General features: G+C 46.2%; 1 protein-coding gene across 1 annotated transcript in view; it reads right to left on the bottom strand.

Annotated features, from left to right (window-relative positions):
* Positions 1-226: 226 nt before the first annotated feature.
* Positions 227-25,648, bottom strand: part of LOC138367207 (proline-rich protein 36-like) — a 36,819-nt gene continuing 11,397 nt past the window's right edge. Inside the window, exons 3-5 of the mRNA XM_069328613.1 lie at positions 5,945-6,418; positions 1,508-1,832; positions 227-929 (exon numbers count right to left, since the gene is read on the bottom strand). Coding sequence (XP_069184714.1) covers positions 227-929; positions 1,508-1,832; positions 5,945-6,418 — 1,502 coding nt within the window. The remainder of the gene's footprint in view (positions 930-1,507; positions 1,833-5,944; positions 6,419-25,648) is intronic.

The following is a 25,648-nucleotide window of genomic DNA, read 5'->3' as shown; positions in this document are numbered from 1 at the left end:
CCTGACCAGTGGAGAAGGTGTAGGCTGGGGAACTGATCAGTGGAGAGGGGTCAGGGCTGGAGTCCAGAATAGTGGAGAGGGTTGAGGGCTTTTGACCTGACCAGTGGAATGGGTTGAGGGCTGGGGACCTAAGCAGTGGAGATTGTTGAGGGCTGGGGACCTGACCACTGGAGAGATTTGTGGGGGTGGAGTCCTGATCAGTGGAAAGGGTTGATAGCTGGAGACTTTACCAGTAGAGAGGGTTGAAGGCTGGACTCCTGATCAGTGAAGAGGGTTGAGGGCTTGGGACCTGACTAGTGGAGAAAGTTGAGGGTTGCAGTTCTGTCCAATGGAGAGGGTTGAGGCCCTGGGACTTGACCATTGGAGAGGGTTGAGGGCTTTGGATCTGACCAGTGGAGAGAGTTGAGAGCTTGGGACCTGACCAGTGGAGAGGGTTGAGGGATGGGGACCTGACCAATGGAGAGGGTTGAGGCCTTGGGACTTGACCAGTGGGGAGGGTTGAGGGCTGGAGTCCAGACCAGTGGAGAAGGTTGAGGGATGGTGACCTGATCAATGGAGAGCGTTGAGGGCTGGAATCCTGACCAGTAGAGTGGGTTGAGAGCTTCAGACCTGACCAGTGGACAGGGTTGAGGCCTTGGGACTTGACCAGTGGGGAGGGTTGAGAGCTTGGGACCTGACCAGTGGAGAGGGTTGAGGGCTGGAGTCCAGACCAGTGGAGAAGGTTGAGGGATGGTGACCTGATCAATGGAGAGCGTTGAGGGCTGGAATCCTGACCAGTAGAGTGGGTTGAGAGCTTGAGACCTGACCAGTGGACAGGGTTGAGGGCTTGGGACCTGTCCAGTGGAGAGGGTTGAGGGCTGGAGTCCTGACAAGTGGAGAGGGTTTGGAGCTGGGGACCTGACCAGTGGAGAAGGTTGAGGGATGGGGACCTGACCAGTAGAAAGGGTTGATGCCTTAGGACATGACAAGTGGAGAAGGTTGAGGGCTGGAGTCCTGACCAGTGGAGAGGGTTGAGGGCTTCGGACCTAACCAGTGGAGAGGGATTAGGTCTAGGGTCTTGACCAGTAAAGAGGGTTTAGGGTTTGGTACCAGACCAGTGGAGAGGGTTGAGGGCTGGAGTCCTGAACAGTGTAGAGGGTTAAGTGCTGGGGACCTGACCGATGAAGGGGGTGTTGAGGGCTGGTGCCCTGAGAATTGGAGAGGGATGGTAGCTGGGGACCTACCCAGTAGAGAGGATTGAGGGCTGGGGACCTTACCAGTGGAGAGGGTTTAGGGCTTGGGACCTGATCAGTGGGTAGAGTTGAGTTCTGTGGACCTGACCAGTGGCGGGGGATGAGGGCAGTGAACCTAATCGGTGGAGAGGGTTGAGGGCTAGGTACCTAATAATAAGTGAGGCTTGAGGGCTAGGTACCTAATAATAAGTAAGGCTTGAGGGATAGGTACCTGACCAGTGAAGAGGGTTGAGGGTTGAGGACCTGACCAGTGGAGAGGATTTAGGGCTGGTTACCTGACCAGTGGTGAGGTTTGAGGGTTGGGGACCTGACCAGTGGAGAGGGTTGAGGGCTGGAGTCCTGACCAGTGGAGTGGGTTGAGGGACTGGGGACCTAGCTGACCAGTGGAAATTGTTGAGGGCTTGGGACCTGACCAGTGGACAGGGTTGAGTGCTGAGGACCTGACAAGTGGTGATATTGAAAGGCTAGAGTCCTGATCAGTGAAGAGGGCTGAGGGCTGGGGACCTGACCAGTGGAGAGGATTGTGGTCTGCAGTCTTGACAATTGGAGATGGGTGAGGGCTGGGGACCTGACCAGTGGAGAGGGTTGAGGACTTGGGACCTGAGCAGTGGACGGTTGTTTAGGGCTTGGAACCATACCAGGTGAGAGGTTTGAGGGCTTGGGACCTGGTCAGAGAGAGGGTTGAGATCTGGGGACAAGACCAGTGGAGAGGGTTGAGGGGCTGAATTCCTGACCAGTGGAGAAGGTGGATGGCTGGGGACCTGACTAGTGACGAGGGTTGAGGGCTGGGGATCTGACCAGTGGAGAGGGTTTTGGGTTGGAGACCTGACCAGTGGAGAGAGTTGAGGTCTGTCGACCTGACCAGTTGATTGGGTTTAGGGCTGGCGACCTGACCAGTAGAGAGGGTTGAGGGCTAGGTACCTGACCAGTGGAGAGGGTGGAGGGCTTCGGACCTGACTTGTGGAGAGGTTTGAACGCTGGGGTCCTGACCAGAGGAGGATTGTTGAGGGCTGGAGTCCTGACAAGTGGAGAGGGTTGGGAGCTAGGGACTTGACCAGTAGAGACGGTTGAGGGCTGGGGACCTGACCAGTGTAGAGGGTTGAGGGTTGAGGACCTGAGCAGGGGAGATGGTTGAGGGCAGGGAAGCTGACCAGTGGATAGAGTTGAGGGATTGGAATCTGATAAGTGGAGAGGGTTGAGGGCTGGGGACCTGACCAGTAAAGAGGGATGAGGGCTGGGGCCCTGACCAGTTGAGAGGGCTGAGAGCTTTGGACCTGACCAGTAGTGATGGTTGAAGGCAGGGAACCTGACCAATAGAGAGGGTTATGTGGGAACCGATCTATGAGATTTATATTTATTTAATTTATATGAATTTATATAGAATTTAAAGATACGTTAATTTATATATTTCGATAGCAATTTATATGATGTGTAGTGAATTGTATACCTGCAATAGTCTCACAAATCGATCCATACATATTAGCGGGGGGGGGGGGTTATATTAAATTTAAGTATATGCAGCTAATCAAACTACAGTATTAATTAAACTACATGTATTAGTAAATAAATTTAGAGGCCTTATTTTATTGTACAGCAGGCTTTATCCACCAGGTATAACTAGGATGTAGACACCAAATAATCCTCGTGTGAGGCTTGCTTCTAACTCTCTAGTAACTGATGTACCAAAATTAATTCTTGCTTCCTTTTCTTTTTCCTGTCAAAGGGCACTAGCTGTAAGCCGGAATCCTAATATATGACTGCTTTATCAGAGAAAACACTGTTACATTATTAGATATGAACCAAGGATTAATTACCTGGGTTTAGTGGCTTGTCTAGTGTCCTAATCGGTTCGCCCTACATCTACTTAACATTAACTGGCCAGAAATAATTAGATAAACCGGGTTTCGGTAAGACACTTCCCGTGTATAGATGTGGACTGCGTGTTGATGATGGTAGAAGCACTAATTTGATCTCCGTAACACTTCGTCCAAGAGAATTATTGAAGCTGAATTGGCTCCACAGCGACTTGATCTTATACAATGGCTGACCTCCCACCACTGACGCCTAGCTCTCCTTGTCCAGATGTCAATAAGTGATAGAAGGGTCCCATTTACTCTATTTTGGTACAGATAATTAAGGTAATTCATATGAGATGTTTTTATGTTATTATAAGTCCAAAGACTACTGTATTAACAATAATTCCCAACAGAATAGCTGGTGAATTTATAGCGCTATGTGGCAATGATATCCCGTTTTCTATTGATGGAAAATTCCACTACAAACTACATTTTCTATGGGTTAACTTATGTATACAACAGCAGCAATATTATCTGCCTATTGTATTTAATATTAGTAAATGGTGTCAGGTTTTCCGACAGATTGAGAGCAGGAAACCTAACCAGTAGAGAGGGTTGATGGCTTGGGAAATGACCAGTAGTGATGGTTAAAGACAGAGAACCTGACCAATAGAGAGAGGATTGAGACCAGGGGAACCGAACCAGTAGAGAGGGTTGATGGCTTGGGACCTGTCCAGTCGGGAGAGGATTGAAGGCTGGGGACATGACCAGTGGAGAGGGTTGAGGTCTGGGGACCTGACCAGTGAAGTGGGATAATTGCTGGAGTCCTGTCCAGTGAAGAGGGTAGAGGGTTTAGGACCTGACCAGTGGAGAGGATTGAGGGCTGGGGACATGACCATTGGATAGGGTTGAGGGCTGGAGTCGTGACTAGTGGTGAGGGTTGAAAACTTGGGACCTACCCAGTAGAGAGGGTTGAGGGATGGAATCCTGACCAGAGGAGAGGGTTGAGGGCTCGGAACCAGACCAGTGAAGAGTGGTGAAGGCTGGAGTCCTGACCAGTGGAGAGGGTTAAGGGCGGGAGATCTGACCAGTGAAGGGGGTTGAGGGCTGGAGTCCTGACAAGTGGAGAGGATTGGAAGCTGGGGATCTGACGTGTAGAGAGGGTTGAGGTCTGGAATCCTGACTAGAGGAGAGGGTTTAGGGCTTGTGACCTTACCAGAGGAAAGAGTTGAGGGCAGGGAACCTGACCAGCGGACAGGGTTTAGGGATGGGGACCTGACCAGTGGAGAGGGTTGAGGGCTGGTGACGTGACCAGAAGAGAGAAGTGAGGGCTTGGACCTAACCAGTCGAGGGGGCTTAGAACTTGGAATCTGAACAGATGAGAGGTTTGAGGGCTTGGGACCTGACCAGTGGAGAGGGTTTAATGTTCGGGACCTGCTCAGTGGAGAGAGATGAGGTCTATAGACCTGACTAGTGGCTAGGGTTGAGGGCTGGGAACCTGATCGGTGGAGGGGGGTTGAAGGATGGGGACCTGACCAGTGGAGAGAGTTAAGGACTGAAGACAAGATCAGTGGAGAGGGTTAAGGACTGAAGACAAGATCAGTGGAGAGGGATGAGGCCTGGGGGACCTGACCAGTGGAGAGGGTTGAGGGCTGGAGTCCTGTCCAGTAAATAGGGTTGAGGGCTGTGGGACCTGACCAGTGGAGAGCATAGAGGGCAAGAGTTATAACCAGCGCAGAGGGTTGAGGGCTGGGGACCTGACCTGTAGAGGGGGTTTAGGGCTGGAGTCCTGACCAGTGGAGAGGGTTGAGGGCTGGTTGCCTGACCAGTGTAGAGGGCTCAGGGCTGGAGACCTGACAAGTAGAGATGGTTGAGGACTGGGGACGTGACCAGTGAAGAGTGTTGAAGGCTGAAGTCCTGACTATTGGAGAGGGTTGAAGGCTGGGGACGTGACCAGTAAAGAGGGTTGAGGGGCTTGGAACCTTACCAGAAGAGAGAGTTTAAGGATTGGGACCTGACCAGTTGACAGGGTTGAGATCAGGGAACCAGACCAGTGGAGAAGGTTGAGGGCTGGCAACCGGACCAGTGGAGAGGGTTGATGGCTAGAGTCCTGACCAGTGGAGAGGGTTAATGGCTTGGGACCTGGCCTGTGGAGAGGGTTGAGGGCTAGAGTCCTGAACAGTGGAGAGGGTTAAGGGCTAGGGACCTAGCCAGTGGAGAGGGATGAGGGCTAGAGTCCTGAACAGTGGAGAGGGTTAAGGGCTAGGGACCTAGCCAGTGGAGAGGGTTAAGAGCTAGGGACCTAGCCAGTGGAGAGGGTTAAGGGCTGGGGGACCTGACCAGTGGCAAGGGTTAAGTGCTGGCGTTTTGACCAGTAGAGAGGGTTGAGTACTTGATTCCTAACCAGTGGAGAGGGTTAGGAGCTGGGGACTTGACCAGTAGAGAGGGTTGTGGGCTGGAGTCCTGACAAATTGAGAGGGTTGAGGGCAAGGAACCTGACCAGTGGATAGGGATGAGGGCTTGGGACCTGATCAGTGGAGAGAGTTGATGGCTGGGGACCTGACCAGTAGAGAGGGTTGAGCGCTGGAGTCCAGACCAGAGGAGAGGGTTGAGAGTTGTGGACCTAACCAGTAAAGAGAGTTGAGGTATGGGGACCTGACTATTGGAGTGGGTTGAGGGCTGGAATCCTGATCAGTGGAGAGGGTTGAGGAATTAAGACCTGACCAGTTGAGAGCGTTAAGGGCATGGAACCTAACCAGTGGAGAGGGTTGAGGGCTGGCGACCTGACAAGGGGAAAGGGTTGAGGGCTGGGGACCTAACCAGTGGAGAGGGTTGAGGGCTGGAATCCTGATCAGTGGAGAGGGTTGAGGGCTGGAGTCCTGACCAGTGGAGAGGGTTGAGGACTGAGGCTCTGACTTGTGGAGAGGGTTGAGGGCTGGATTCCTGACCAGTGGAGAGGGTTGAGGGCTAGAGTCCTAACCAGTGGAGAGGGTTGGGGGCTGATATCTGACCAGTGGAGAGAGTTGAGGGCTGGAGTCCTGAGTATTGGAGAGGGTTGAAGACTAGGGACCTGACCATTAGAGAAGGTTGAGGGGTTCGGCCCAAACCAGTGGAGAGGGTTGAGAGCTTGGTTCCTGACCGATGGAAAGGGTTGAGGGCTTGGCACCTGACCGATGGAGAGGGTTGAGGTCTGAAGTCCTGACCAGTAGAGAGAGTTGAGGGCTGGTGACCTGAGCAGTGGAGAGGGATGAAGGCTGCGGACTTGACCAATGGAGAGTGTTGAGGGCTGAGGACCTGACGAGTTGAGAGGGTTAAGGGTTGGGTTCATGACCAGTGGTGAGGGTTGAGGGCTGGGGACCTTAACAGAGGAGTGGGTTGGGGGCTGGGAACCTGACCAGTAGAGATAGCTGAGGGCTTTGGACCTGACAAGTGGGGACGGTTGAGGGCTGGGGTCCTGACGAGTGGAGAGGGATGGCGGCAGGAGTACTTGACCAGTGGAGAGGGTTTCATGCCTGGGACCTTACCTTAGGAGAGGGTTGGGGGCCGGAGACCTGAACAGTGGAGAGGGTTGAGGTCTTGGGACCTTACCAGAAGAGAGTTGGGGGCCTGGGACCTAAACAATAGAGACGTTTGAGAGCTTGGGACCTGAGCATTGGAGATGGTTGATTGCTGAGAACCTGTTCAGTAGAGAAGGTTGAGGGCTGGTGACCTGAGTAGTGGAGAGGGATGAGGTATCGAGACCTGACCAGAGGAGAGGAATGGAGGCTGGGGACCTGACCAGTGGAGAGGGTTGAGTGCTGGCGACCTTTCCAGTCTAGAGAGTTGAGGGCTTGGGCCCTTACCAGACTTGGGGGCCTGGGACCTGAACAATGAAGTGGGTTGAGTGTTGGGAACTTGACAATAGGAGGGCTGTGATATCTGTGCATGGGGTCCAAACACTGCAAACCACCTCGAGTCCATCATCACCTAGCAAAAGTCTGCTATCAGAATAATAACAAACTCTGCCTTCAGACAACACTCAGCCCCCTTGTTTAAATCCCTAAACATGCTAAACATAAACTCACTCCACACATTCTCTTGTGTCAAATTAATTTCCAAAACCCTGTACTTAAATGCAAACCCTGCTCTGAAACTCTTCATGGACAGATGTAATAGGACGCTTTATCACCAGTAATACCAGTGATAAATATCTCTTTGATATCCCCAGAGTCAAGCTTAATCTGTGTAAACACTCTATAAAGGGACCTAGGGAATGAACTCGCTCCCAAATAAATTGAATAGGAGAGGGTTGAGAGCTGGGGACCTGACCAGTGGAGAGGGTTGAGGTGTTTGAACTTGACCAGTGGAGAGGGTTGAGGGCGGGCAACTTGACAATAGGAGAGGGTTAAGGGCTTGGGACCTGACCAGTGGAGACGGTTGAGGGCTGGGAACCTGACCAGTGGAGAGGATTAAGGTGTGGGAACCTGACCAGTGGAGAGGGTTGAGGTGTGAGAACCTGACCAGTGGAGAGGGATGAGGGCTGTCGACCTGATCAGAGGAGAGGGTTGATGGCTGGGGACCTGAACAGTGGAGAGGGTTGTGGTGTGGGAACCTGATGTGTGGAGAGAGTTTAGGGCTGCGGACCTGACCAGAGGAGAGGGTTGAGGGCTTGGGTCCTGACCAGTGAAAACGAGGGTTCTCCTCGTTTTCTGTTAAGACACTCAGAATTTTAGGATGAAGTTTTCAGTGCTGTTCTCTATATAAAAGTTTTAAATATTTTGAATTTTCTTCAGTTTTATTAAACAATAAAGATTTTATAAAAAAAATTGAAAAATCCTGAGTTACTTTACAATTGATTGAAGTATTTTAGTTTTGTTTTATTAGATTTATAAAATTGTAATATCAATATAGCTATAGGTTAAGTACTAATTGTAATTACGACGCAATAAATTGCTTGTCCTCACACACAAAGAAGGTTAAGTTAGGTCGTGGTTTTCTATTCAGCTTTTAATGTAAACTCAAATATTCACAATATATTTGACAGTACGGTTTAGTATTAAGTGAAAATAAGTACAATTCCTGACTGCTAGGAATAGTACATAATTACACTTACTTGTGCTGTTGACCAGACCACACACACTAGAAGTTGAAGGGACGACGACGTTTCGGTCCGTCCTGGACCATTCTCAATCGACTAGAAAATGGTCCTGGACGGACCGAAACGTCGTCGTCCCTTCAACTTCTAGTGTGTGGTCTGGTCAACATACTTCAGCCACGTTATTGTGACTCATCGCCTGCTTACTTGTGCTGTTATATTTACCTCCCCATAATCGGAAGATGGGCTGAGAGTAGGCGAGATAGTAAGAAAAGTGTTTTTCACTTATGTTAGGTAGTGTGTGACTGACTTGTATGTTAGTTAAAATGATTTATTACCTAAAAAATACTCGGTTCATAGGTATAATTATTGAAAAAAATTTCTATTTTTTGTATAAAGAATTTCTGGTTACCATACCTTGAAGAAATACATTTGAGAACAATATGTCTAAAGGAGGCAGAGAGAGTGTGAATGAACAGCAAAATACTTACAAAAAATGTGACATTGCTGGGATACTATGGCATTCAGTGGTACACTAGTTAACCATATAAACACTAAATGCGCGTAAACGTACATATGTCATACATATGTCAATCTATATTGGCTACACAGCCCCCTATAGAATATATATGCCTTTATTCTATAGGCATTTAAGGAGAAAAACGAAAGTGCGAGACCATGTACTCAGATTGAAAAAACAAGGGGAGCTCTTACAGACATTAATAAGGAGGTATGTGAGGAACTCAATGAAGATTTTAGGTTTTTACATTAAAACCAGCGTGGAGACCAAGACTGCAAGAGACCAAAGGAAGAGGAAATGCTGGATGGCATCGTAGTGGCTGTGGAAGAAGTGAAAACAAAATGATGGGGAACTATATGACAAAATCATATGGCCAGACCTAGCCTTGCCATGGCTGCTGAAAGATGCTGCAGAAATACTGTCACCTGTCATCTAAAATCTTTAATAAAATGCTTGAGATAAGAAGTCTTACAGATGTCAGGAAAAAGGCAAACGTAGTTGCAATATTCAACAAAAGGGATAGAAAGGAGGCAGTAAACTACAGACCAGTGTCACTGACAATGTACTCTCCTAGTTGCGCTTGAGGGGGTTGAGCTTTGGCTCTTTGGTCCTGCCTCTCAACAATCAATCAACTGGTACAATGTATTCCTTGTAAAGTGCTGGTGAAAGTAATTTGGTTGAGAACGGAGGAGTATCTTGAAAGAATCGACTATGTGAGAAAAAATCAGCATGGAATTTAGAAGGAAAGTCGTGCTTAACAAACTTAACTGAGTTTTTTGACATGGTTATTAAAATGTGATAGGAATAAGAAGCCTCGGTAGATTTTATTTTTAAAAACTTTAAAATTGCATTTGACACTGTTCCCCGCGAATGACTGTTGTATGAGATGGAGAAACAGTCTAGGTCAACTGGGAAAACAGTGAACTGTGTAAGGGAATATCTGAAGGACAGAAAGCAGTCACAGTCAGAGAGGAAGTTTCAAACTGGAGAAATGCAACAAGTGAGGTGACACAAGGCTGTGTCCTGGGACTGCTGCTGTTCCTCATTTATGTTAACGACCTACCCCCAGGAAATGAGTTCAGACATGTCAATGTTTGTAGATAACGACTGTTAAAACAGATAATGATGACGTGAAAAGATATGTAAACTGTAAAAAGTTATAGGAGGACCTTGACAAGCTCCAAGAGTGGTCAGACAAATGACTACTGGAATTCAATCGCAACATGTGTACAGTAATGAAGATCGAAAAGAAAGAGAGGAGACCAGAAGGTATCTGCACATTAGGGCGAAGGAATATCAGAAAGATATTCAGGAATCAGAAAGAAAATGAAGGATTTTGGATTTGATTTGATTGTTGCCGCCGGAGGCGGCTAGGAGTGGATATAATTCCGACGCTAACACCGGAACACAAAAACAGGATAACATAGGCAGCATATATGACACTGGTAAATATAAAAATATTGTTTAGCAAACTGCATAAGGAGTCCTTCAAAACAATCTACAAAACTTTTGTTAGACCAATACTGGAATATGCATCACTGCTATGGAATCAACACCTTGTGAAACATAGTCACGGAAAAAGTACAAAAGTTTGCAAAAAGATTGGTGTAAGAGGTAAGAGGGTAAAGCTGCGAGTATTGGCTAATGGAAGTATATCTCACAACCCCTAGAAGACAGAAGAAACAGAAGGGATATGATCGCAACTTACAAGATACTGGGGGGGGGTGGATATAAGGAGGACAACGATAGCCTCTTCAATTTGAGATATAGCAGGACAAGAGAACATAGCTGGAATCTGGAAATGTAAATGAGCTAAGGGACGTAAGAAAGAACCTGTATCATGCATGGGTAGTTAACAAGTGGAATAATTTAAAAGAGGAAGTTGTCAAGCTACCTCCATCCTCAACTTCAAGGCCCGGTTCGACAAAGAATTTAAAAGTCAGTAGATAAGTAATGGGAGAGATACCAGATGCGCTTACATCATCACACAGCCCCGCTACACAAGGGAGGGAACAAAACATTGGCAAAGAATTATAGACCAGTTGCACTAACATCTCACAATCGAAGTATTTGAGAGAATGATCAGGAGTCAGTTCACCAGTGTTATGGAGACTAATGTATTTCACAACCCAGGCTAACATGGATTTAGAGCTGGAAGATCGTGCCTATCACGGCTACTTGACCACTACGACATACTCATTGATGTGGAATCTTTTCCACCAACATTATAGCATAACATGTCTTAATAATGGTCGATGAAAGCACAAGGGCCAGGCATGGCTATTTATATAATAAGCCAAGTTCTCTCGAGACAGAGAATGTCAAGCCACCATAAAACGACCATTTTGTGAACTCCATATCAGGAAAGCCTTCATAATAAATCCATATCAAGATATGTAATTTCATCTAAAAGCTATAAGCATATCATTGTAATATGCCAAAATAAATATATATACGTAATAAATAATTGTTTAGCCAAATATATTTGGTTAAATATAGTATAGATGGATCAATAAAAAAGGCGGGGTAAATGATGCTCGCTTTGAATGGATTGCATCAGTGTCCAAACGCTGTCACAACAGTAGTAAATATTGCTCTTCCACCATGAGGATATTCCAGGAAGTTCAATCTGCTTTATTTGCCACTGTTTAACATCTATGGACCTGATTGGCGTTGTAAACTGCACGTACAGTGTGCAGCAACAGTAAAACACTTGATTTAAGTTATTAACGGGTCTTGGCACTATGAGAGGAGTGTGTGATCACACTGTCGCCACAACATTGCAATGCCACACTCGCTCACACACAAATAAGCAAGAGGCTACTCACCTCATGGTGAGTAGCGTCAACTCCATGGATGTAAAAGCTTAGTTATAGCCTTTAATCTTCCGTGAAACCATTGTTGGTAGTGTAAAACCACACATTAATATGTATCAACAATAATATACTAGTTTAAGAAATAAGTGTATGTCTTAATCGAAACTGTGAGTGGAGTGTGAACAACGCCTTAAGTTAAATGAGTGCCTTACCAAGCAGCGTGAATCCCTCCTCTTCAGGCTTGGTCAAATTCACAAACAAAACCCTAGTGTTATCAAGCAAAGCTACACAACGAACAGAACGATCATTGTTAAGAAGGAAAGAACAGGGGAAAAGATATGAAATTAGGTGTGACCAACAACTACTGGCCTGCTTTAATGATTGTGGTATGTCTAAAAACCAGAATCCACCCAATGCCAATACTGAAAATAAATCATGAGTGACTGAGCCTAACCTAATCTATCCTAACCTTGTCCAAACTGTTATCTTTGACTTATCGGTTACCAAATGCTTTCTCATCCATAAAAGTTCCTAACTAATCAGTAAAGTTTCCATGTACTTGCATTACCTCAATATCATAGTAAAATCTTATTCATATGTATACCCTTACCCTGTTATTTTTAAATTTAATTGTAATTTGATTTGAATGTCATTTATTGGAATTAATTAATTGAGCTCATTTTGTTTTCTTAAGTTCATACTAATTATAGGATCATAACTAAGCTATTTAAAGTTAATTATCTTTAACATTATTTTACTTTATAATTATTATTTGTCTTATTATTTTTTATTATACATTAATCGTTTCAGTCCTTACTGATTTTGTTTTTTTATCTTTTTATCTAACTTCTGTATCCTTCCTGGCTATCTACGGTGATCTTTATTTTAATTCTAATTGTTTCTATTATATTGTATTTGCATTTATTGTTGTGTTTTGCTATAGTTACTTTATATTTACAGCAAATTTTGTATTTAACTGTTCTGTAATTACTTGTCTTATTGCATTGAGACCCCATTGCATCTGCATGCATACTGATATTGATCCTGATCTAAATCTTCTGTCTCATATCTACACCAATCAGCCTATTTATCATCATTATGGCAGGTGATAAATAAACAATAAACAAATAATAATTTATTATTATGTTTATGTTTATTGATAATAAGCAATAAACAAACTCCAAAATAGCACCTCCTTATCAGTTTACATCCAAAATGTCAGATCACTTGGTAAACATTTTGATGATATAAATGCACTACTCACAGCACTAGGTACTAAATTATCATTCATTATTTTAACAGAAACCTGGCTAAGTAAAAAAAGAACTCAACTCTATAACTTAACTGGTTATAAAGCCATTCACAACTGTAGGCCTAATAAAAAAAGAGGTGGGACAGCTATATATTACCAAGATACCTTCATCTGCAATAGTGTCATTAGTGATAGAGATGACTATTGTGAATATACCTTTGCCCAGTTCTCAAGTAAATCCCTATATCCTCCTTGACTATCGAAAGATTTCCCAATACTAATATAGCTTCATTTTCAGATAACCTAAGGAATCTTATCATAAACAACAATCTCAACAAAAATCACATCATTTTAGGAGGAGACTTCAATATTGACCTGGGTCAACAAAATAGCCCTCAAGTCGACTTTTTCCTTAACAGCATGAACTCCAGTATTTTAATCCCCACAATCACAAAGCCCACCCGAGTCACTCAAACATCTGCCACTCCCTTGGATCACTTATGGACTAACATAACAGCTCTCCTTACATCTGGAATAACCTATGACAGAACAACTGACCACTATCCTACCTTCGTCAGAGCAAACATGGACATAACAACACCAGAAAGCAAGAAATTTACATTCAGGCTTCACAGTGAAGCAGCTATAGGCACCTCTCAAATGCTCTTCACAATATTAACTGGGAATTTGAATTCAATAATACACAGGATATAAATTCATTAGCTAATCTCTTCCTCTCCAAAACTCTAAGGCTCTACGACACTTATTGTCCCCTCCTTACCAAAGCAAGTAACCGATAAAAGAATAAACATTCCGTGGCTCACAAGTGGCATATTCAAATCAATCAACAAGAAACCTGAATATGGAAAGAAACTTAGGATTGGCCTAGTTACAAAATAAGTAGTTAAAAGGTACTCATCAATGCTTACCAGTATCATAAGAAAAGCGAAACTTTCCTTTTATAAAAATAGATTCAAAGAAGCAAAAGACAACATAAAAAGCACATGGAAAACCATCTCTAACATCCTAGGAACTAAACAAGCAGATAAAACTGGGTGGCTATACACCTGCAACTGATTTAGAAATGGCAAATGAATTTAATAGCTTCCTTTCATTGGTTGGTGCTAACCTTGCCAGAAAAATTCCACAGACTCAGTCTCTCATTAACACATCTCTCAGGCAGCTATCCAAACCATCTTCTCCTTTCACCAGTGAGCCCGACAGATGTTGTGTCCATCATACACTCACTAAAAACCAAAACTGGGAACATCAGTGAAATACCATCCATTGTATACAAGAGCGCCTCCCATGCCCTTGTGCCACCAACAATCGATTTGTTGAACAGCTCTGCTGTTCAACAAATCTCTAGAGTGTCATACCTTCCCTGATATCTTTAAAAAAGCAAGAGTAACGCCAATTCCTAAAGGAGGCAATTCGGCAGACATAAACATTTATAGACCATTATCAAACCTACCCATACTATCAAAAATATTTAAACAAAGTTATCTACAAACAGCTCTATTAATACCTCGTAAAATTCGACATACTCAGCCCCTGTCAGTTTGGCTTCCGTGCCCAAAAGAGTACCAATAATGCAATTGTTAGTCTCCTTGATATAATCTACTAAGCTCTAGACAAAAATGAGTTTCCGATTGGACTCTTCATTGACCTGAGAAAGGCCTTTGATACTGTTAATCACAACTACCTCTCACTTAAACTCCATCATAATGAAATCCAAGGGCTTGCCCTGGACTATATCCGATCTTATCATAGTGATAGACAGCAATGTGTAGCCATCAATGATATAACCTCTCCCACTCTACCATTAACCGTTGGAGTGCCACAGGGCAGCATCTTAGGACCTCTCCTATTTCTTATATGCATCAATGATCTGCCTAATGACTCTAACATTCTTAAACCTATATTGTTTGCTGATGATACTACCCTCATCTACTCAGACCCTTACCCAAGCACATTAAATAATGTTGTGAATAATGAATTAAAAAAGTCCACTTAAAGTCAACCAACTAACTAACACTAAACATAGAAAAGACTTACTACATCTTATTTGGAAGCAAATCAACAAATGCAATTTAGCTTCAGATAGACAATGTTAACATCAGTAATAAAAATGATAAAATGTTTCTTGGCCTATTCCTAGACAAGAGAATCAACTTCAGCACCCACACACAACACATAACTAAGAAAGTCTCAAACACAGTTGGTAAACTCTCCAAAATCAGATATTATGTACCTAAGTCTGCTCTTCTCTCACTATATTATACACTAATCTCTCCCTATCTTAATTATGGTATCTGTGCATGGGGTTCAACCATTGCAAACCACCTCAAGTCCATCATCACCCAGCAAAAATCTGCTACCAGAATAATAACAAACTCTGCTTTCAGGCAACATTCAGCCCCCTTGTTTAAATCCCTAAACATACTAAACATAAACTTACTCCACACACATTCTCTTGTGTCAATTACTTTACAAAACCCTGTACTTAAATGCAAACCCTGTACTTAAATGCAAACCCTGTTCTGAAACTCTGCCTGGACAGATGTAATAGGACCCATTATCACCACACCAGAAAAAAATATCTCTTTGATATCCCCAGAGTCAAGCTTAATCTATTTAAACACTCTATGCAAATAAAGGGACCTAGTCTATGGAACTCACTCCCTAATATTTTTAAGGGGCCATTCGAATGATTTTGGAAAAGTTGTTCAATGTCAACCAATATTTTTTGGCTAGTTGTATATGAAAAGGGCTGCAATTGTTTCAAGTTTCAGTACTGCAGCGTAAATAGAAAGGGAGATTCTTTTTTTTTCAACGAGTTTTACACATTTTCAAGTATAAATAAACAAACACACCTTTCAGATATAATCATTCTATAACACGTTTCTGACACATTAGCATATAATAATGGATCCCAACTTAGGGAGTTTCTAATACAAATATTCAAAGTTCCCCCCAAAATTTATGCAAATATGTCATGTTTATTGCTATTATAAAATCAATAAATGAACTTAGGAAAAAACGCTAAGTTGGTGTTTAGAGACATACACTTTACATATAAGGTTTAAGTTTCATGTAAATTTAATAAAAAATGAAAAAGTTATTTGAACGTTTATGTTACTTGAAAATGAATACGAAAATAATAGTCTAAGGTGCTGCCATCTGTGGCTGAGGTTGACATCAACCAGTTTTCTCCAAAATTGACACCCTTACAGATAGGCTTATGTGCAGTCCGGTGTATAAGTTTCATGCAAATCGTCCGATAAAAAAAAAATGAAAAAAAATTAACTTAATTTTTTTATAATAAAACTAATTATAATACTTTTTTAACATATGCCATTGTGATATCTGAGAGTCATAGATATGATTTCAGTTAAAACTGTGTTTGATAATAGTTTTTGACCATTTTGGAATAATTTTGGCATCTACTTCAATATTTTTTTTCTCCCTTCCTATTTATGCTTCGATGCTGAGACTTGGGCCAGATGAAGCTCTTTTTATGTACAACTCGTCAAAAAAGATTGAATGAAATCGAACCAGTTTTCATTTATTGCATATTTGGGCAAATTTGGAAGTAATGCCACCTGAAAAGCTGTCCAACTTTTGCCTCATTCAAAAACAAATCCAAAAAGTACCTAATTTCATCTTCATAGTGTTACGAACCCGGATCCAGCGTCCGAGCCTGGAGCAGTGACAACCACGCCATCTGTGAGTCAGCTCCCGAAACCCCCGCCAAACGGACGACGACACCTGGTGAGGACAGCGTGTACTGGCCTCGAGGACCAGTTTCCAGTCTGGTTCCGCGCTCAACACCGCCGCTCCTGACCTCTGGTGAGGTGGTGCTCCGACGACAGCGCCATCTATGGACTGGATACGTCAGGTGTTTGTGCCCGAGCCCGTAAGTGTGGTGTATTAGTGTCCCGGTTATTGATGACGTGTCTGCTTACAGAGCCGACCTGGGACCACTGTGATGGAATTGGAGTCAGTCTACCCGAGGCAGCCAGTCTCCATACTGTGAAGTTTGCTGCAGCTGTTGTGACGTCGTCCCCCCGGAAGAACACTGTGGTGTGTTAGCCTGCCAGTGGAGTGGCAGTGAAAGGATTTGCCCGGGACCGACTGTTGGAGACGATCATCCACTGGGGTATTGAGGACAGGAGGGTGATTGGTGATATCACACGAGACTCCTGTCTAGGGCGTACCCCTTATTATCGTTCGTGGAGTGGCCGTACCAGCCTTGGTGGCTCAGTACCTGCCAGCAGACCAGCTGGACGTGTGGTTGACGGCCTCCACGACGGTGCCCCCAGTGGACCTGTGTTTTGGCTGACCTGTGGCCCGGGTAGGCTCGGCATTCTCAGAGGACACGTCGTGAGGCCACGAAGAAAGCACCAAGGACTCGGCACAAGTGGTGTGGCACCAGCGTCTTCAGCAGAAGACCACGATGAAGGATTAATCCCCTTGTATAGTGTTAATACCCTCCCCCTGTGCACGTTTGATTTTTATATATTTAATAGGTGATGGTAATAATTATAATATTAAGTTCTTAGCTTTCTTTCCCTACTCCCTTTAAGTTAATTGCGTCACGGATCTCATCCCTTGATAGCCAATACTGGCTTGGGAACGGATACATATATCTTCCTCTAACAACATCAGAGTAAGGACCCCGTTGCGTCCCGAGAGGGCCGTAACACATAGTTTTCTACCTTGTGCTTAAAAACTGTAATGTATCTAGTGCTACCAAGTCCCAATCTTTATGTTCCTAAGCCAAACAACTTTACCATTGTGATCATTGCTGTCGTCTTATATATGCTATCAATATCCTGTATTGAGCCAATTAATGTTTGTCAAATTACCAATCAAGCTGTCAGTGCTATCAATCAGAGCTACCGATGTGCTAAAACACCTACTAATCTCTCTCATTTTTTTTCTTGTAATGTACTTGTTATCATTTTATAAATTTGGCTAGAATATACCCACTTAAAATTATCGGTTAGATTAAGAACCTGCACGAAACGCTGCACATACTAGTTGCTTTACAAGAATGTAAACTCCATGCTATATACCCTCACAAACCCAATGTACCTTCTTATATATATATATATATATATATGTATATATATATATATATAATATATATATATATTACATTTTCAAAGACTTTAGTTCACAAATACACAACTGAATAGAACTTACGCATCTCCGATTATATATCTACCTTTGAGTGAGGTGGAAGGGGTGATGTGGCATTAACACAAGACAGAACAAGATGTGGCATTAATAGGGTATTAATTTCATCAACACAAGACAGAACAAGATGGTATTAATAGGGTATTAATTTCATCAACACAAGACAGAACACGAAACAATGGATATTGAATAGAAGTGTTTGTAGAAAACCAATTGGTCCATATTTCTTGATGCTTCTATATTGGAGCGGAGTCTTGAGGTGGGTAGAATATAGTTTGTGCAATAATTGGCTGTTGATTGCTGGTGTTGACTTCTTGATGTGTAGTGCCTCGCAAACGTCAAGCCGCCTGCTATCGCTGTATCTATCGATGATTTCTGTGTTGTTTACTAGGATTTCTCTGGCGATGGTTTGGTTGTGGGAAGAGATTATATGTTCCTTAATGGAGCCCTGTTGCTTATGCATCGTTAAACGCCTAGAAAGAGATGTTGTTGTCTTGCCTATATACTGGGTTTTTTGGAGCTTACAGTCCCCAAGAGGGCATTTGAAGGCATAGACGACGTTAGTCTCTTTTAAAGCGTTCTGTTTTGTGTCTGGAGAGTTTCTCATGAGTAGGCTGGCCGTTTTTCTGGTTTTATAGTAATCGTCAGTTGTATCCTCTGATTTTTGTCTGTAGGGATAACGATTCTATTAACAATATTTTTCAGGACCCTTTCCTCCGTTTTATGAGCTGTGGAAAAGAAGTTCCTGTAAAATAGTCTAATAGGGGGTATAGGTGTTGTGTTAGTTGTCTCTTCAGAGGTTGCATGGCTTTTCACTTTCCTTCTTATGACCCCCTCCCCGCTCAGCTCGTTGTCGCCGTGTGGGGGCTTAGTGGGCGGCTGCCAGAGTGTGATGCTCCTTGGGACAGTCTTCTGTCCTTTTCTAGCCTTGTGCTCCTGCTGCCGTCCTCTCCAATTCTGCTGGGCATCTTTTCCTTTTCCTTCTGTTTCGTTTTCTCCCCCCTCTTCTCCTATCTGCTTGCCGTTTCCTGCCGACCTTTTGCTCGTTCTGGTTCTTCCCTTGGACTTCTTCTATTTTGACGCCCGGGTGCTTGAGGAGGCATACTCATGCACCCGTAGAACTGCAGTACCCGACGTCGAGAGCGAGGGGAACCTTTTATTGTCAATCCCCACTTCGTCACTGAACCCGATCTCGACGGACTGTCGGTTTCTTAAGGTGGCGTTTGTGGGGCGTATACTCGCGACGCACCCCTAGGAGGCCCCGACAAGATCGGCGATAGCTTCTTGTTGGGTGTCCTGCCTCTAATTGTGGCTCCATGGTGGGTGTGGGGGCACATTCGTGAGTGAATTCTTCTTTCGTCAAGATGATTACCCCTGCTTCGGCTTCTTCTGGTTTACCTTCTCAGGCTCGTGGGGTGGGCGACCAAGCCCCCGAGTCAGTCCGTATTGGGAAGACCGGGCTCTGTAGCCTCCGCTGCATTGGGCCCCGACCTTGCTCCTCCTTTGGCCTCTCTGACTCCTTCCTCTGGCTCCCCTCCCTCCTCTGTGGTTGGGTCGAGCCCCAAGCCCCCAGTGGTGACTACCTCGTCCCCTGGCGCGGCTCCTTCTCTAGTTGTAACTACTGCGCCTTTTACCCCTCTCTCTCTGGGGGTTCTCACCGCCGTCCTCGTCACGGCCGCCCCTCGCTCGATTCCTTCCAGTTCTGCTACCTATCAAGCCTTGTTTGGTCCCGCTTCATGGGCCAAATATTTTGATCTCCTCCCTCTTGATTCTGCGCCTCCTGACGATTTCTCCCTCCATCGACATCTCATTGATTCCGTGGATGCCTCCATTACTTTCAACCCCACTCGTCTCGGTACACGTGTCGTTGCTGCTCCTTCTCAGGATGCTGCTTCCGCTTGGCTGCCTTATCCTGCCTTGGCGAGACCCCCGTTCGGGTCTCGAAGAACGCTCAGTTGAATGCCAGTGTTGGCACTATTTTGCTCCCGCCCCATGTTGCGACCGGTGTTCGGGACCTGCGCGACTGCCACGACGATATTCGACATATCCTCGCTGCCCAGGGCCATTCTATTCTCCAGGTGGACACGTTTACTCGTCCCCCTCGTGGTAGTCGCCGTCAACCCCTCCGGGTTGTGAAGATTACCTTTGATGGTAGGACCCTTCCACCCTCTGTCATTCTTGCTGGTGCCAGGTGCTCTGTCCAGGAGTACATTCCTTCTCCTCGCTCTGCAACAAGTGCTGGAGGTTTGGGCATGGTGCCCTCCGCTGCTCCGGGACTGTCTCTCTCTGTCCTTTGTGTGGTGGCGAAGGTCACTCTAAGTCGGAGTGCACTTCTCCCAGGGCTCGTTGCCTCAACTGCGGTGAGGCCCATCCTACCTTCTCCCGTGCGTGTGTCCATTACAAGCTTGAGGCAGCCGTCCTCAACTTGAAGCACCGGGAGCGTTTATCTTTTCCTGAGGCGAGGCGCCAGGTTCGCCGGCTCCCGCCTTATGCTAATATCTCTTATGCTCACGTGTTGCGCTCTTCCTCTCCTCGTCCTTCCCGCCTTCCTCAGACTCACAACCGTTTCCGGGCCTTGGACCCTGATGCGCCCACTGCCCCCTCCTCTGTCCCTTTGGGTTCTCTCCCGAAGGATCCTCTGTCTGGGGTTCCCCTTCCTTCTACCCGGTCTGTCGTGTCTTCTGTGTCTTCTTCCTCGTCCCCCTCCGATCCTCCTTCCCATCCTCTTCCTCCATCTATCGGCTCTCCCCACCGCCTGTCGGTGCGGGCGGATGTCCATCGCTCTCCTAACGGCCGTCGTGTGTGCTCTCGTTCGGCTTCTCCTGTTGAGACACTGGAATCCGTTGCCCGGTACGTGGTTGCTGGGACACCGGTCTCTTTAAGTCAGAAGCGTAATCCTGGATCCTCTCCTTCCTCTTCCCCGGCGGGTAAGAAGGCTTCGCTTTCTTCCTCAGCTCCTCCTTCTGGCTCTGTTGCTCCTTCCCCTCCCGTTTCAGTGCTTGCGCCCCCTGTTCCTGCTATGGAGGTTTCTTTGGCCCCTGCTTCCCTTTCGGTTGCTGCTCTTGCTGGGGTGCGCTCCCCTCTTTCTACTCCCCTCTTCCTGCTGCTGTCCTTGACTGCTCCTCTCCGTTGTCTCCTCCTCCTCCTCCTCCTCCGGACCCTGCCCGCCCACCTCTGATCTGTTCTCCCGTTTCCTTCCCTCCGTCTTTGCTCAGTTTACCCATGCCCCCTAACCCTGACTTTGCTGACCCTGATCCCGACCCTGATATTCTTTAACGTGCTCTGTTGGTCTTTCGCCTTTGTTTCTTCCTTGTTCTCTGTTTTTGTCCTTTCTCTTCTCGTCGTTGTCCATTCTTCAATGGAACGTTCGAGGTTATTACGCCAATTTCCTCGAACTCCAACTTCTGGTTTCGCGGTTTTCGCCCCTTTGTGTCTGTCTCCAGGAGCCAATGCTTGGTGCTCGTCCTGGTCGTTTTCGTGGCTATTCCTTTCTCTCCCCCCCCCAGCCATTGCTGGGGCTTCTAATTCTTCTGCTCTCTTGATTCGGGCTGATGTTCCCTTTGTTCCTTTACTTTTTCCTTCGCCTCTCCATTGTTCTGCTGCTCGTATCTTTGTGGGGAAATGGTACACAGTTTGTTCCATTTATCTCCCCCCGAGTGTCCCGCTCTCTCTTCCTGATTTGAAACACCTCCTAGACTCCTTGCCGGAGCCTGTGCTCCTGCTGGGTGACTTCAATTGTCGTCATTCTCTTTGGGGTGACGTTCTGACGAATACCCGGGGTCGCCTCCTTGAGCCGTTTCTCCTCTCTTCTACCCTGTCTCTTCTGAATTCTGGTGAGCCCACTCATTTGGACTCTCGAACTCGCACCCTTTCTTGTCTTGATCTTTCTCTCTGCTCTTCTTCTCTTTACTTAGATTTCACGTGGCAGGTTCTTGATGACCTCCATGGAAGTGATCATTTCCCCATCCTTGTTTCCTTTTTCTCTTTTCGCCCTTCCCTCTCTTTCCCTAGGTGGCAGTTTGCTAAGGCGGACTGGACCCTATTTTCCCTCAGTGCTACTCTCTCTGACCTCTCCCTTCTGCCCCTCTCTCGCGCTCTCCTCCTTTTTCATGACACTGTCTTCGACGCTGCCCTCCGCTCTATCCCTCGCTCTTCCTCTCGGGGTCCACGGAAGTGCGTTCCCTGGTGGAATGCGGACTGTGCTCGGGCTGTCCGCTGTAAGCGTGCAGCCTGGAAGAAGCACCGCCGTAGGCAGACGACCGATTCTTTTCTTTTCTTTCGGAAAGCGAGTGCGGTGGCCCGTAGGGCCATCCGTACGGCTAAACGTGAATGTTGGGCATCTTACGTCTCAACAATTACGTCCGAAACCCCTCTGGCCCAGATCTGGAAGCGTATCCGCAAGATAGCGGGTAAGTTCGGTTCCCGATGTTCACCGGTCCTTCACCTCCATGATACTCTTGTGGCGGACCCGTTGCAGGTCGCTTCCGAACTGGGTTCCCACTTTTCTTCTGTTAGCTCTGGTCTTCATCTTCCCCAATCTTTCCTTCTTCGTAAACCTGTCCTTGAGTCTCGTCCTTTAGATTTCTGCACTCATCTTCAGCTTCCCTATAATGATCCCTTCTCTCTCTCTGAACTTCGTTCTGCCTGGCCCTCTGCGGTTCTACGGCGGCGGGCTCCGATGGTATTCATTATGAGATGCTTCGCCATCTCCCTCCGAGCACGTCTCAGTATTTCCTGAGTCTGTATAATCGGATCTGGGAGTCGTCGTCAGTCCCTGAGGACTGGCTCGATGCCGTTGTCCTCCCTGTTCGCAAACCGGGGTCTCTGGGTACTTCCCCAAAGGACTTTCGCCCTATTGCTCTCACAAGTTGTGTCTGCAAACTCTTTGAACGTATGGTTAACGTTCGTCTGATGTGGTTCCTGGAACACCATCACCTCCTCTCCCCTTCTCAATTTGGTTTCCGCAAGTGCCGCAGCACGACAGATGTCCTGGTGAACTTGGAGGTCTATATTCGTACTGCTTTTGCTGCGAAGACCTCCGTTGTTGCCGTCCTTTTTGGACCTAGAAAAGGCTTACGACACCAATTGGCGTTATCATATCCTATCTCAACTTCATTCTTTTGGCCTTCGTGGTCATCTCCCTCTCTTTCTCCGCAGCTTCCTCTCTCGTCGTTCCTTTCGGGTGCGCCTTGGTACCGCTCTCTCTCCCTCTTTCAGCCATACGAAGGTGTGCCCCAGGGTAGTGTTCTGAGCACTACTCTTTTTCTGGTTGCCCTCAATGGTCTTCTTTCCTCTCTTCCTTCTGGTGTATTCTCCGCTCTCTATGTCGATGATCTTACCCTTTGTTGTCAGGGTGATGATTCGCCTTTCCTTCAACGCCGGCTTCAACTTGCCATTGATGCCGTGTCGTCTTGGGGCCACAGGTCATGGCTTCAAGTTCTCTACTTCTAAGACTTGTGCCATGACTTTTACGCGGAAACGGGTTGTTCTTCGTCCCTCTTTGTCACTTTATGGTCATCCCCTTGAATACAAAGATTCCGCAAAGCTTTTGGGGTTATTCCTTGACACTCGTTTGTCTTGGTCTCCCCATATCTCTTACCTCCGTGTTGAGTGCTCTAAGGCCCTTACCCTCCTTCGGGTCTTGTCCCATACTTCTTGGGGGGCAGATAGGCGCACTCTCCTTGCTTTACATTCCTCTCTCGTCCTGTCTAAGCTCGATTATGGTTGCCCTGCTTACTCGTCTGCTTCTCCTTCTACTCTTCGCCGTCTTGATGCTTTGCACCATACTGGGTTGCGTCTCAGTTCTGGGTGCCTTTCGTTCGACTCCCATCCTTAGCTTGTATGTTGACACTGGCTTCCTGTCTCTCCAGGACCGCTGTGATCGCTACTGTCTTCGCTATCTTGCACGGTCCTTGCAACATCCTTCCTCTCGCCTCTGTCGTGCTTTAACTTTTACCCCTCCTGCGGTTCCTGTTCTCTTCACCACCCTCTTTCTGTCCGGTTATCTCGCTACAGGATTTCTTCCGTTCGTATTTCTGATGTTTCTCCTCGTGTTGTTCCTTCTTTGCCCCCGTGGAGGGTCCCCTCTTCCGCGGTTTTGTACATCCTTGACCCGTATCACTAAAGCTTTTACCCCTCCTACGGTTCTAAAAACGCCTTTTCCTCGAGCACTTTTCTTCTCACTTCCGCTCCGTTTCTGTCTTCACCGATGGGTCTAAGTCAGCGGACGGTGTTGGCTACTCTGTTGTTTTTCCTGATCGCACTTATATGTGTCGCTTGCCTCCGGAGACTAGCATCTTTACAGCGGAACTTTATGCTATTCTCTATGCTCTTCGTCTCCTGCTTTCTCGTTGTCAGTCTTCCTTTGTGGTTGTTGTTGACTCTCGTAGTGCCCTCATGGCTCTCGGGTCCTTTAATCCGGTTCATCCAGTAGTTGTCGAGATCCAGCATTGGCTGTTTCTCGTTCACAGTAAATTTAAGTCGGTTGAGTTTTGTTGGGTTCCCAGCCATATTGGTGTGTCTTTAAATGAGCGTGAGGATGCTGCTGCCAAGGAAGCTGTCCGCTCTTGTCCCATCTCTCGCAAGGGCATTCCGTATTCCGACTTTTACCCGGTTATCCATTCCTCAGTCCTTTCCCGTTGGCAGGCTTCTTGGTTGTCTGTTACTGGTAACAAGCTCCGTACTCTTAAATGTTGTGTTTCCTCGTGGCCGTCCTCCTTCCACTGTAACCGGCGGTGGGAAACAGCTCTGGCGAGGTTGCGTATTGGCCATACTCGCTTAACCCATGGTCACTTGATGGAGCGCCGCCCTGCTCCTTATTGTCCTAGTTGCATTGTCCCTCTTACGGTCGTGCATGTCCTTCTTGAATGTCCTGACTTCCAGGACGAGCGTGTGTCTTGCTTTCCGACCGCCCCTCGCGGTCACCTGTCCCTCGATAGAATTCTTGGTGACTCGGATACTTTTGATATCGTTCGCCTTATGCGTTTTTGTTCTCGTATTGGCATCCTTGGTGATATTTAGCGCCCTCTGATTATTTTGCGTACTTGATGGTGCTACATAGCCTTCCCGGTTTGGTGCCTTCTTTGATAATTACTTACTTACTTACTTTCCTTCTTATGATGTCTTCGACGAAACCATTGGAGAAGCCGTTATTGACTAGGACCTGTCTTACCCTACAGAGTTCTTCGTCGACTTGCTTCCATTCTGAGCTGTGGCTGAGAGCACGGTCGACATATGCGTTAACAACACTCCTCTTGTACAAGAGGGAGTGTTGTTAACGCATATGTCGACCGTGCTCTCAGCCACAGCTCAGAATGGAAGCAAGTCGACGAAGAACTCTGTAGGGTAAGGCAGGTCCTAGTCAACAATGGCTTCTCCAATGGTTTCGTGGAAGACATCATAAGAAGGAAAGTGAAACGCCATGCAACCTCTGAAGAGACAACTAACACAACACCTATACCCCCTATTAGACTATTTTACAGGAACTTCTTTCCACAGCTCATAAAACGGAGGAAAGGGTCCTGAAAGATATTGTTAATAGAAACGTTATCAGTACAGACAAAAATCAGAAGATACAACTGACAATTTACTATAAAACCAGAAAAACGGCCAGCCTACTCATGAGAAACTCTCCAGACACAAAACAGAACGCTTTAAAGAGACTAACGTCGTCTATGCCTTCAAATGCCCTCTTGGGGACTGTAAGCTCCAAAAAACCCAGTATATAGGCAAGACAACAACATCTCTTTCTAGG

The sequence above is a fragment of the Procambarus clarkii genome, chromosome 21 (assembly GCF_040958095.1).
Source record: "Procambarus clarkii isolate CNS0578487 chromosome 21, FALCON_Pclarkii_2.0, whole genome shotgun sequence".
Taxonomy (NCBI): domain Eukaryota; kingdom Metazoa; phylum Arthropoda; class Malacostraca; order Decapoda; family Cambaridae; genus Procambarus; species Procambarus clarkii.
The sequence above is the reverse complement of the archived record's forward strand: the minus strand, read 5'-3'. Positions and strand labels throughout refer to the sequence as shown.